This window comes from Vitis vinifera, chromosome 16 (assembly GCF_030704535.1).
Source record: "Vitis vinifera cultivar Pinot Noir 40024 chromosome 16, ASM3070453v1".
In the NCBI taxonomy this organism is placed as follows: Eukaryota; Viridiplantae; Streptophyta; class Magnoliopsida; order Vitales; family Vitaceae; genus Vitis; species Vitis vinifera.
This window is the reverse complement of record NC_081820.1, coordinates 3,467,457-3,481,888: the sequence shown is the minus strand read 5'-3', so window position 1 is coordinate 3,481,888 and position 14,432 is coordinate 3,467,457. Positions and strand designations below refer to the sequence as shown.

The 14,432-nt window shown below is 32.5% G+C and overlaps 1 protein-coding gene across 1 annotated transcript; it reads right to left on the bottom strand.

Annotated features, from left to right (window-relative positions):
* Positions 1 to 10,333: 10,333 nt before the first annotated feature.
* LOC104882036 (uncharacterized) lies at positions 10,334 to 11,068 on the bottom strand. Its single transcript, XM_010663914.2, has 2 exons — positions 10,624 to 11,068; positions 10,334 to 10,521 (listed from the first exon to the last, which is right to left on the bottom strand). Exons 1-2 carry the CDS (start codon positions 10,949 to 10,951, stop codon positions 10,505 to 10,507), a joined length of 345 nt encoding a protein of 114 aa, XP_010662216.1. The 5' UTR covers positions 10,952 to 11,068; the 3' UTR covers positions 10,334 to 10,504.
* Positions 11,069 to 14,432: the final 3,364 nt, after the last annotated feature.

The window sequence follows — 14,432 nt, the reverse complement described above, 5'->3', positions numbered from 1 at the left end:
TGCTTTCTAATCTTTCTTTCAAGTTTCTTTTCACAAATCTTTCTATTCCTTTGATAATGCCTTGAATTCTTTTGAATTGGTCAATATTTACTAAATCCCATAAATCTGAAGATCTAAACAATACACATATTTGAATGCACTAATTATCTAAATGCATAGTCCCTAGTATTCTAGCTTTGGTCTTCTAGCTTTGCACCTTTGATCAACTTGACTTTGATACCACTTATTGGAATCCACATGAATGGTTGTTGACAATAGTTTGCTAAAATAATATTTTATTACATTTTATTCTCTTTCCCCTCTCTCTCTCTCTCTCTCTCTCTAACATAATAACAAACCATTATTTATAATAGACTAGTCATACTTGCACTATCACTCCACTTCATAATTAGTCTAGGACTCTTAGTTAACATAAGAAACTTGAATAAATAATAATTCCCAATGTTTCTCAAATTCTAAAATTCTTCTTACTTGAATTTAAGTAGGATTACAGATTTCAACAATCACATTAATGAATCTTATTAAAGACTTCCATTTCCTACAAATTTGTGAGACAACACAAATTAAGAGTTCATAAGTTTTCTTTTCTCCTTGGTTTTTGGCTACAACTTGATTGCTCTAACACTTTTTAATATTCTTTATGGGTTTTGGAATTGGTATATAGAGGTTTGTTTGGAACATGCTTTTCAAAACACTTTTTTATTCTTTAGAACATAAAAGCTATTTTCTCAATTAAAAAGCACATTTAACAAAAAAATTTATGAAGAGAATATTTTTTAAAAAATTTGTTAAAAAACAAGTTACTTTTTAAAACAAATTTAAGATGTCTTTTGGAATTTTTTATAGTATACGTTTTGAAAAGCAATTGAAAATATGAATATTAATACTTTGAGAAGTTTTATATTGTATATAAAATCAACATTAATTTTATATAGAATAAATTGAGAAAACTATTTTCCATATTTAAGTTCTTAAAAATGACCTCTAATAGACTCTCAAACTCTTAAGAGAAACGCATCATCTAGACCTTGATCAACCTGATTCAAACAGTTTTATATCTATGATTTCTTCATGTTCCTCATTGCCATGATGCAAAATTTGAGGAATGAGAGAATTCACCGATTGGGTCATGGATATGTACCGACAAAGTGGGAATTTGGGTTGCAAGGAGAACATTTTGTAAGATGAAAGAAGGGGAAATAAAAAAAAAAAAAATCAAAGCTAGTTTCTCCAATGGGGCTTACTAAATTGTTGTGAGTCAATGGGTGAGCAAGGGTGTCTCTGACGCTCTGCCTTGACCATTTCACCATCTCTATGATGAATTATGGCAGGATCATTCATGGGGTTGGTCTCAAAACTTGGGACTCTTCACTGTTGGGCCTAATTCACTGCAGTTGTTTGATGATCAGCTCGTATTACCAAGAGACCCACTTTTAGCTTATGTTTTGGTTTTGGGAAAAATTGATGGAAAATATGAGAAAACGTAGAAAAGAAAAAAAATAAAGAAAATAAAAATATATTTGAAGTTAATATATTATTTTTATATATTTCTTTAAATTAATTTTATTTATTTTAACTTTTTTTTTTACATAAAATATTAAATAATTTGAAATTGTACAAAACTCCAAATAATTTTGATTAAAGATAGAAGTATAAGAGATTTTTAACTTTATTTATTTATTTATATTTTTTCTTATTATATTTATTTTTAAATTTTATAATATATAAATTATATATTTATGATTGCATGCTAATATTATATTTGATTATTGTTGAATCACCGATACAACCAATAAACTAGGATTCGATAATATTTTCAGTTCAATGATTGATTTGGTTCTAATTTTGAAAACGTATAGAATCGTTCTACAAAGATAAAGTACAACCGATTTACCTAAGATGGATTGAATCCCATACATTTTATTGATTCCAGGTTTTGGTGTGCAGACTAAAAGAACACTGCAAGATTTTCCAAACAATATTATAGCCGGCCAAATTATTTAAGGGACAATTGTGTTTTGGATCCAACTAGGCCCAAAAATTAATATTTGACCCATAAAAGTTGTATAATTGAAATGAAGGATATAAAACGTAAAGAGACCAATATACCATTCAAAACTATTTTGAGTATTTTTTATCACAATATTTGATAAACTTTTTTATCTTAATTTTTTTTTAATAATTATTCTAAAAATTTATTATTTTTAGAAAACTAATTTCTTTTAAATATATTCTAAAAATATATCATTTAAAAAAATAATTTTGACATATTTTTAGCTATTTTTTACATACATAATTTTAAATATATATATATATTTTTCAAGATGTTTGATTTTTAAATAATAATAATAATAATTTATTTTTATTTTTTTGGAAAATAGTGTATTTTTTTCCAAATCATTAAATAAATTAAATTAAATTTTATTGAGGTTTACAAAATAAATAAAATTTAAATTAATATTTTTTTACTCTTTTTTGTTTATAGTAAAAAAAGATTTGGATTTTATCATACGGTCTTTCAACGGCTGAAATTTAAAGTTGGATAGCTAATACCATAAAATTTTCCTTTTTACCTTGATCTGAATTGTTGCTCTTATAATCGCTCTCATACAATAAATGTATGTATGAGTGTTAGAAAAGAATTTAAATTTTATTGTCAAGAGAAAATGATTAATGGGTACAACTTTCAAGCACCCATATTGACCAAAAGGACTCGAAAACCACCCACTTGACACCCATACACTAGTGGAGGCATATTCCAAATTTCCAACTAGGCAACTACCAACAACTTTTGCCATGTGATAATCTTGAACAAGTAGGTCCCACCACGTCAATCACTTAGCCATGTCTGAGCAAGCCAATTGTTTTTAAGTTGATTTTGAAAATAAAATAAAATAAAATAAATTTTTTAAATATTTTTTAAAAGAATGAAGTTTTTTTTAAAAAAAGAGAAGAATTCGATAATAAATTGAATTTTTAAAATACGATTGTAATTATCTTTTCAAAAAATAATTTTCAACCATATCTTCAAAAATATTTTAGGTGGTCTCTAATTTAAAAAAATATATATATATTTTTTTAAAAGAATAATTGAAGTTTTTAAAATCCCTAAAATGCTTGGCATTTCTTTTTAGAACCAAACATTTTCCCAAGCATTTGAGGTTATTCACCAAAATGAATTAAATTTTTTTCTTAATCATTAGATTAATATATCTATCCTAAACAAGGGAGAAGGATAAATTTTAAAAATTAATTATTTTTATTCATTATGTTAATTTATTTTTATAAAAATTTAGCTTATAATATTAATTTATTATATAAAAAATATTTATATATTCTTATATACCTTCAACAAAAAATATGTGAAATACTAATTTAGCTAATAGTTTGAATTTTGTATTTTATAAACTTGAATTTCTATTTTATGATTTTTTTTTTCATATGAATGTGTGAAAATACACTTTTCTAATTTTAATAAAAGCTTTGTAGATGTTTTATTCATAGTAAAGTTATACTAGCACAAGGATATATTTGACTCACAAACATGGGGCGCCCGTATAGCACTGGCCTGCAAGCGCTAACCAGCACGTTCCTCTCCTCTTTGCACTCGCTGGGACTCGTGTCTGCGCTCGCCATGTGAATATTCCCCCAAATGCATACTAAGACTGCAGCCACCAGCACCAGAACCGCCCTCATGCTTCTCATCATTTTTTTCCCCACAAGTTCAAAACATTACTGAGGAGCAGCTGAAATATATAGAAATGAGTTGAGTACCCAAGTGGCCGTGTCCATTCCTTTGTGCACAAAGTCTATGGCCATCCACAAACCGTAGGTTATTGGGGTTAAGCTGAAGATACAATGTGTATTGCTTTTTTAGTTTTGGGTTGGTTAGAGCCCATCAACAGGGTGGAGGATGCCATTTTCTTACAATTATTACTTTGAAGAAAATTCCAAGTGTATTCTTTGTGGGAAAATTTTCTTCAAATTGATGAATGATAGTTTTTCATTGATTATTTCATTCGTTCATGTACAGAGTATATATAGAGGGTAATCACCATTCTAAGAATGAAAAAAATGATATAAAGAAAGAACAACTAATATCTTAATATCTCAATTTTCCTAATATCTAAACATTCCTAATATCTCAACATTCCCCCTCAAGTTGGTGCATAGATGTCACACATGCCCAACTTGTCTAAAATTTTTTAGACCACTCGACTTGAGACTGCAGCTTTGGTGAGGATATCGGCCAATTGATCTTCTGATTGAATCTTATGCAATTCCACAATCTTATCATCCAATTTCTCCTTAATGAAGAATTTGTCCACCTCGACATGCTTTGTACGATCATGTTGTACTAGATTATGAGCAATATCACATGCGGCTTTATTGTCACAAAACAATCGAATAAGTTGCCTAGATAGGTAACCTAAATCCTGTAAGAGGAGTCTTAGCCATAATGCCTCACAAAGTCAAAGTCCTAGAGTCATACCCCTAAATTCCGCTTCTGCACTTGAACGAGCGACAACATTCTGCTTCTTACTTTTCCATGTCACAAGATTACCACCTACAAAGGTAAAGCAACCAGATGTAGATCGCCTATCATCCAGTGCATCGGCCCAATCAGCATCAATGTATACTTCTATACTTTGATGATCAACATTTTTAGTGAACAAAAATTCCCTTCCCAGGAGCATTCTTCAAATACCTCAAAATACACATGACTGCATTCATATGTTGTTCTCCAGGATTATGCATGTATTGACTTACTATACTCAATGCATAAGCAAGATCTGGTCTTGTATGAGCTAAGTACATTAATCTCCCCACAAGTCCCCGGTATCTTTCCTTATCGGTTGATACTTGATTAGGCTTAACACACAATTCCAGACCTTCTTCTATTGGTGTATCAACAGGTTGACATCCTGACATTCCAGTCTCCTATAAAAGATATAAGGCATACTTTCTTTGAGATAGAAAAATTCATTCACTTGATCGAGAAACTTCAATCCTAAGAAAGTATTTCAGAGGACCTAGATCTTTCATTTCGAATTCTCTAGATAGATAATTTTGTAGAGCTTTTCTTTCTTCAGGATCATTTCCTATAACTACCATGTCATCCACATATACAATGAGTGTCGTAATCTTACCATGTTGCTTTTTCAGGAACAAAGTGTGATTTGAATTACTTTGATGATAGCCAAAAGCTCTCATTGACTTTGTGAACCTTTCAAACCATGCTCTCGGGGATTGCTTCAACCCATACAATGACTTCTTCAATTTGCACACCTTCTGACATTACATTTCTGACACCATGCATCCTGGTGGAAGATCCATATATACTTCTTTAGATAACTCACCATACAGAAAGGCATTTTGCACATCGAACTGTTGTAATGGCCAATCCAGGTTTGCAGTTAAAGACAGTAATACTCGAATTGTGTTGGTCTTAGTTACAGGTGCAAATGTCTCTGTGTAGTCAATTCCATAAGTTTAAGTGTACCCTTTTGCTATCAATCTTGCTTTAAATCATTCAATACTACCATCTACCTTTTACTTCACAGTATAGATCCAACGACACCCAACTGGCTTCTTTCCTAGTGGACATTCTACGAGTTCCCATGTTTCATTCTTCTGCAATGATTTCATGGCTGCTTTCCACCTTGGATTAGCTAAGGCTTCCTGTACACTGTTAGGAATAGCTATAGTAGATAATTGATTTATATATGACTTATTTGATTTAGACAAACGATGGTTAGACACATAGTTGCTCATGGGATATTTGACTTTGGTAGATAATTCAAGTTCATATGTGGGTTTAGGAATACCTCTATTATGATGGTGTGGTAACCGTTTCATGAATGGATCAAGTTCCAAATTAAGAACACCTTCAACAGACGACGATTGGTTTGGTATTTCAGTGAAGACATCTTCGAACCCAAATTGTTCAGATGGTGGTGATGGTTCAATTATACTGTCTCTTCCTTCTTCTATCACTTCTTCAGTTTCTGGGTGGTCATTACTACTTGGTTCCAAAGTTGTACCACTCATATCTAACTCACCTGCTTCCTGGTTCACTAGTTCAGATTGTCCATATTCATCCTCCTCAGAGATATGATAATCATAATCGAGAGTCTGAATTTCCTTTTGGTACTCCCCCTGAAGTTCAAACTCAAATGAAAAATACATCGAATCTTCATGAAACACCACATCCATTGTAATAAACATTCATCGAGTTGGAGGATGGTAACATCGATATCCTTTTTTGTGCAATGCATATCCAACAAACACACATTGCAATGCACGGGAAGTTAACTTAGTGTGTTGGTGTTTGTGTAAATGCACAAATGCCACGCAACCAAAAACACGAGGAGGTAGATTTGGGACGGTTGGGGCAACTACGACATTAGTAAGAGCTTGGAGAGGTGTTTGGAAGTTAATTGAGCTGAAAAGTACCCGATTGATCAAGTATGCGGCAGATGTGATTGCTTCTCCCCAATAAGATATCAGTATTTTTGTTGCTATCAAGGAAGCACGAACAACCTCTAACAAGTGTCAATTTTTCCGCTTAGTGACTCCATTTTGTTGGGGTGTATTGGAACAAGTAGTCTGATGAATGATGTCATGTCCTTTCAAATACTTTTGAAGATCAGAACTCTGATATTCTCCACCATTATCGCTACGCAAAACCTGAACCTTTGCATTGTACTGAGTTTCAATCATTTTATGAAATTTTTTAAACAACAAGTTCACTTCATCTTTGGTCTTCATCAACTATAACCATATCATTCTGGTACAATCATCAATAAAAGTAACAAACCAACACGAACCACTCAAAGTTGGGACTTTGGATGGGCCCCAAACATCATAATGTATAACCATAAAAGAAAATGGACTTTTATTCAAAATTAATGGAAACGAAGCACAATGGCTTTTAGCCAATTCACAAATATCATAACGGAAACCAGAAATATCACTCTTTGCAAACAAACTAGGAAACTATTTTTTAAAATAACCAAAGAAAGCATGTCCCAGACGTCAATGCCACAACCAAATTTCAAACTTTTTCTTCTCCCCCTCAGATCCATCTGCCATCAAGGCTTGTCGCAACTTATTTGAATCCTTTGACTGCAAGTCTAAGTAATAGAGTTTTCCCCGCTTAATACCACAACCAATCGTCTGTCTTGTTTGGATGTCCTTAAAAACACCAAATTCAGACCAAAAAATGACAATACAAGATAAGATTGCAGTGATTTAAGAAACTGACAAAAGATTGTAATCTAAAGATGGAACAACTAAAACAAAATCCAAATTCAAAGTATCAGTAAGAGTTAAGGATCCTTCCCCAATGACTAGGGTTGTGTTACCATTGGCTGTGGAAACAATTTTTTGTGAGGAAGGTCTAAGAGGTGAGACCTGTCTAGAATCAAAAGTCATATGATTTGTAGAACCAGAATCAATTATCCATGCACTATTAATAACAGGTGTAGAAATATTTAAAAACTTACTACCATAATCTGTAGCGACTACCAATGTAGAGGTTTTCTCAGCAACATTAGCCTTTGTTTTTATTTCGACAACAACTGCAGTCGAGGTTTTCTTGGAATCCTTCTTCCGTTGATCACGATTATGATCCCACCAGTCTGGATATCCCACAATTTCAAAGCAATGACTCTTGGTATGACCAGTCTTATTGCAATGAGTGTATTTGAAGGTTGACTTATCAATATTAGGGTCTGTCTTAGATGGTTGGTCTTGGATTGGTCCTGCCAATTATGGGTTGATCGTTGTCGGACTACCATAATTGAGGTGTCAAGGTTGTCAAATTCTGCTTTCATACTAGCATGACGCACTGCCTCTTGTCGAATCAGTGCATAGCATTCTTCCAAATCGGGAAGAGGATCTTTGCGTAGAATCTCTCCTCGAACTTGCTCAAAGTCAACATCTAATCCAGCAAGAAAGATGTGCACCTGTTGTCATTCAATGGATTTTCAGTATGCTGCAATGTCCTTAGGGTCTTTCATGACTACCTTATCCCGATGATCCAATTTGCAAAAAAATTCAGTTAACTCTCCATAATATTCAGAAAGAGACCTGCCACTTTGTTTGGTAGTGAAGGCTTTTTTATTCAAAGTGAAAACTTGTAATTCATCACTTCCATCATAGAAGGCCTTTGATAATGCACTCTAAATTTCTTGAGCGGTGGGTAAGCGTAAGTAACGCTTCATAATTTATGAACTCATGGACATTAACAACCATCTCTTCACCTTTTGATTCTCAGCATACCATTTTTCATATCCATCTTCTGACTCTTTTGGTGGATTTGTCTTACCTAGAATGTAGGAAAGTTTTTCCCGTTCGACAATATGCATCTCCACAAGTTGTGACCAAACGTCATAGTTTGATTCAGTCAAAATAATTCCTGGATTAAAAGTACCTTCAGATTGAAAAACAATAGTATTTTTTTCACTTTTTTTTTTTTTTTATCACGAAAGAGCGGTGATGGCTGGCCTTACCAACAAAATATCCAGGATTTCAGTTCCATGGCTCTAATACCATCTTCAAATTGATGAATGGTAGTTTTTCATTGATTATTTCATTCGTTCATGTACAGAGTATATATAGAGAGTAATCACCATTCTAAGAATGGGAGAGAATGATACAAGGAAGGAATGATATAAGGAAAGAACAACTAATATCATAATATCTCAACATTCCTAATATCTAAACATTCCTAATATCACAACAAATTTATGTCTATTCATTAGGTCGTGGTTAATTCTGTTTCAAAATTCAAGATAAATGCTCTATGGGACCCAAGCTAGTGACTTGGTGAGGTTTCTGAAGGAACTCATGCTTACGTTTTGCTTATTTTTTTCATTTTGTGTATTGAGTGCTTTGACTAGATTATTAGGAAAATCTATTAGAGCTCTTCTAGTATGTACCTTGCACAAGAGAACCTGAAAGCAATAAAAAATATTGGGCATTCAATCCATCTTGGGTAGACGAACAGTAAGATGTACTAGTAATACTTTGAACTTGCCGCTGTAGTTTTGGCAAAAACTTATGTTACACAATAATAAGAATAGGTAATAAAAAAAATTAAATAAAATAATAACACATAGATTTACATAAATAAAAAAAAAAACCTTAAATGGGAAATATCATGGATAGAGGAGAAGGAAATCCACTATATTAAATATATATATATATATATGTGTGTGTGTGAGAGAGAGAGAGAGAGAGAGAGAGAGAGTAATTAAGAAAGCAAGTCCAAACTACAAGATTGGGTCAACCACAAACCCCACAAAAATCTCATAATTATAGTTTCATTATATATGTCACTATATTTAAATTGACTTTTGATAAATCAAGAATTTTTTCTAAGTTCAATAAAAACTTTTATATTTGTTTAATTAATTTTATTTATAAAAAAAGTTTACAACGTAGAAAAAACCTTAATATGGAAGTTAGCTTGAGTTCCATATGTTGAATAAAACTTTAGCATGAATTCCTTATAGTTAATAAAACTTTTATAATATTAATATTATTTTAAAATTTATTACTATAACTTAATTTTTCATATTAAAGCACTATTTAGCTTGGGTTGTCATAAGTCACCTTTTTCTTTTTTTTCTTTCTTTTTTTTTTTTTTGAAGTTCAATGAGAGACTTATAGAAGTTTGAATAATTTTTCTAAACAACTTATGATTTAAGAATAAAGAACTTTCATAGAGAAGATAGAAAAATACCATTTTTTATTTTTATTTTTATTTTTGGAATAAAGCTCTCCTTTAACTTATAACATAAGTTAATCTAATTAAAAACTAAAATTTTAATGTTATAAGTAATTAAAAAGTTAAGCTCCTATTTTTTAAAGTATTTATGAAAAATGGTTTTTGAGAATAGTTTTTCACAACCATTCTCTGATATTTTGTAGAACAAAAGTTTGTTTCTAAACTTGAAATTTTTTTAATTTATTTTCAATATTTTTAAATATGTTTTAAAAATAATTTTTATATCTAATACTTTTTTTTTAATCATTTTACATCTTTGTATAATTATTTTTTAAAACAGGTCTAAAAAACAAGGGAAAATAACTAAAAATAATTAAAAAATGTTATCTCAAAACAACTTATTTTTTATTCTTAACAATAAACAACTTTTTAGTTGTCAAACATGCTTTCCTATTTTATGTTTTAAAAAATAAAAAACTATTTTCAAAAATAGTTTTCAAACCGACTTTAAAATTTCCATATCATAAGCCATCGATTTGATTTTAAAAAGTCAAAGTTATTTGGTAATAGACTAACAATATATCCACCAATAGAAAATACAAGAAACGTGCTATTCTCTCTTGTTTTATTCATAGTAAAGTCATACTAACACAACAGGAGCACAAGTAGATATTCGACTCACAAACATGGCAAGAGTAGGACTGACACTCAGTATTTAAACATGGTAACTCAAACTATATTCATATTAAACCGAGTAGGGTTTCTTCCTCATGGAGTAGTGATACCTGCAGAAAGCAACAATCAAGTTAACCAAAAACAATTATATTAACCATCATGATCTATCATCAATGGCCTCCAAAATATGAAAAAAGGCATAGAGAACTTACTCCCACACTTGAAATTGTGAGGAACTGCCCTTCCACACCCTTCAATTTTCTTAATGAGCTTTTTAAGACCATAGGCTCGAATGATGGAAGCGACCTTGGGAGAGACGTAGGGGCATATACACTCAACATGGGTAACTCGAACACACTGGCAGCAGTTTGCAGATGGGTCTTTCCCATAGAGCACTGGCTGGCACGCGTTACCAGCGAGTTTCCTCTCCTCTTTGCACCCGGTGGGGCTTATGTCTGCGCTCGCCAAGTGAATATTCCCCCAGATGCATACTAAGACTGCAACCACCAGCACCAGAACTGCCCTCATGCTTCTCATCATTTTTTGCCCACGCAATCACAAAACATTGAGAAGCAGCTGAAATTTGTAGAAATGAGTTGGGTACCCAAGTGGCCGTGTCCATTACCATGAGCACGAAGTCTATTGCCATCCACAAACCATGGGTATTATTTTTTTTAGTTTTGGGTTGGTTGGATCCCGTCAACATGGTAGAGGATGTCATTTTCTTGCAATTATTAATTTGAAGAAAATTCTAAGTGTATTCTTAGGGGGGAAATAGGTTCAGATGTCCCATAATTGAAGCCAAATGCGCCACGGGACCCAAGCCATTGACTTTGGTGCTCATGTTTCGGATATTTTTTTCCCTCATGTGTATTGAGTACTTGACGGGATTATTAGGAAAATCTATCAGAGTTTGTCTGGTATGTGCCTTGTACAAGAAAACCTGAAAACAATAAAAAATATCTTGGGCATTCAATCCATCTTGGGTAGACAAGCAGTAAGATGTACTGGTTATACTTTGAACTTTGCACTGTGGTTTTACCCTATATGGCAAAAACTTAGTCCTGATGAACTTGTTTCTTGGTTGATTTCTACTTGATTATACAGAAAGGAAAAGTCGTCATCCAACAGTTCAGTCACAATGAGCTTCACCTGATAAAAATCTAACTTGGTGGATTTTTGGATGACTTGATTGCTCTGTGTTGGGGATTTCTATTGTAATACATTTTCTCATCTCCATGCATTCCATAACCTGAGGTTATCATATTCCAAGAGATGACATTTTTTTCATTGATTGAAGTGAAATTTTCTCTTGATTTATGAGGTCGTTCACATTTTTTTTACATGTAAACCAATGCACTAGCTAGAGATGGTTCCAATTCAAACTATATAACTTCTTCGTAACGAAATGGAGCGTGAGCTAATTCTTCCATTGTACTATACTATACTTGGATTTCATGGGAAAAAAAACAAAGATTTAGGCCGTTTCTGGTAATTGTTTTTTAAAACAATTTTTATTCTTTAAAATAAAAAACACTACATATAAAAGTTATTTTTGAAACATATTAAAAAACATAGAAAATAGGCTAAAATCATTGCAGGTTATCAAAGAGATATTTGTTTAATAAAAATCAAGGAATGTTTTTTAAAAATTACTTTTCAGAATTAATTTCGAAAACAATGACCAAACATGGCTTAAGACTTTGTTTGGAAACTATTTTTGAAAATAGTTTTTGAAAACCTTTCTTTAATGTTTTGTAGAACAAAAGTTTATTTAGAAACATGAAATATTTTTAATCTATTTTCTATGTTTAAAAATATGATTTAAAAATAACTTTTATATATGGTATTTTATTTTTATTCATTCTTCATATTTATATAATTATTTTTAAAATAATCATTAAAAAACAAATAAAAACAATTGAAAATAATTAAAATATGAATGTGTTTTCTATAATCAATGTGAGGTAAATGTATAGTATGGTTGATCGCGATCTATTAGGAATGACTTGGAGGTAAATGTGTAGAAAGTGCATATCCTAATATCTAAAGCTCTCAGGTATTGGAAACAATTCCAGTAAATTCATTGGGAACATAGTTTGGAAGTGAAGATCTGCTTATTGACATTCATGATTGGGTATCAAAGGAAGTCGTGCTTTGGCTTCTAACCAACCTGCCCTTCCTGTCTACCTATTTACACCTCTCTCAGATTCACTCAAGTTTCTTTTGATCTGAATTTCAATTGTATTCATCCAGATTCGAATCAATTTTCCCTTCACTGAGACTGGCGTCTATTCGACTCCTACGCTTAAGGAGATTCCAGTCTAATAATTGAATTTCCCATAAATCAGCAGCATGGTATGAGAGAGTTGTGTAATTGACATAGGCATGCATACTCCACTAGTAGATGCTATGCTTGCACTTCGAGAATGCCCAGATTCTAAGGATATATTCGGAGTTCTCTCCTACCCTTCTCCTACTGGAAGAAGATCTGGAGTAGCTCAAAGTCTTTGAGAATGAGTATAAGATAGAGATGATTGAAGACGCCAATTTGTGGACCCGCATTTTTCACGTGCGTCCCCACTCGATCGGCGAGACTCGCTTTTTTTATTATTTTGTGAAAAATTGATTTTTGGAAAAAAAGTTGGAGTCGCCACTTATTTTATTTTTTTTTTAAAAGGGAAAATAAAACAAGAAATAAAACCCTAAAAAATGACTCCATAATTTTTGGAAAAGCATGTCTTTGAAAAACCCGAGTCCAAGTCCGGGGATCAGGTTACTTATTGGGAAGGTACCTCTAGGAGGTAGCACCCCTCTAAGCCCTAAAGAGGTCTCTACTTACAAAGTTAAGGGAAGCGTGGCCATTAATCAGTTAATTATGGATACCTAAGCAGACTAGGTGATTTTGAATATTGCATGCCTAACAAGAAAACCAACCACAAGAGAGAGTCGAAGTGAGTACCTGAACGGCTTCTCAAGTGCTATCATGAAACATAGGAGACTAGTTTAGAAATATGACACATTGCATGTATTTTATCAAAGATGATCAAACAAGCATCAACACAATCAAATATGGCATCAAACATGGTCATGGTTCATGATAACATACATATTCATAGAATTTCAAAGTTGGGGGGTAGAGGAAGCGTACCTGATTAGCAAACATCCACACGTCTATGGGAACAAGGGTATCTCAACAATAGATATTAAGTGAATTCAAGTATTTCATCAAGAAGAATCAAAAATCAACATATCAAGCAAATTGTATTAAAGTGAGTGTTATGGATGTCGGGCCCCCACCAAAGCCCTAATTAATTTCGCATGAGTTGATTCCATAAATTCCATGATTTGGAATTACGAAGTTTATTCATGCTTGTTGAAAATCGTGAAAATCATGAAAATAGTTGAAAATGATGAAAATACATGCCAGAAGGAAAATGGCAGCAAAAGGGTGTTGAAATCCGGATTTTGTACCTAGAAGCTTCTAAAGAAGTTTAAAGAAAACTGGAGTTATTTTGACATAGAATGGTTTTGAAATCTGGATTTAAGATGTATAAAATCACAAAAAGAAGAAAAAGAAACAATAGAAGGAGTATGATGTGTGGTGAGGTGGCCAAGCTGGATTAGTGTCTAAGCTACTTTTGAGACTGAATTACTTGGGTTGCCTGAGGATGTTTCTGTAGATTGCTGAAATGGAATTCTGCTCTCTTACATCAGTGGTCGCTGTCTGCAAACTCAATTCACTCAAAACAACTGTGGAGAAAGAAATTTCACTGCCATCTCTTCCTAAAGTTCCTGTCCACTGGCATCACAACCCAAACCAGATTGGTGCACTCCAGCTGATGTCTTCCAATATTTCTTCTAATTCAGGTTCAGAGAATGACAAGAAGTCATTTGGATTCACCACATTGGAGAAAGTAGAACCATTATCATCATCCTAAAGATGGCAGAAAAGAGGAAACGCTGGTAGAAAAGCAATTTCTACTTATCATCTGATCTGGAAATGTGTATGAGCAATTTC

Bases quoted from the DNA above. Each gene is read 5' to 3' on its own strand.
- LOC104882036 (XM_010663914.2), bottom strand. From the start codon at position 10,951: ATGATGAGAAGCATGAGGGCAGTTCTGGTGCTGGTGGTTGCAGTCTTA.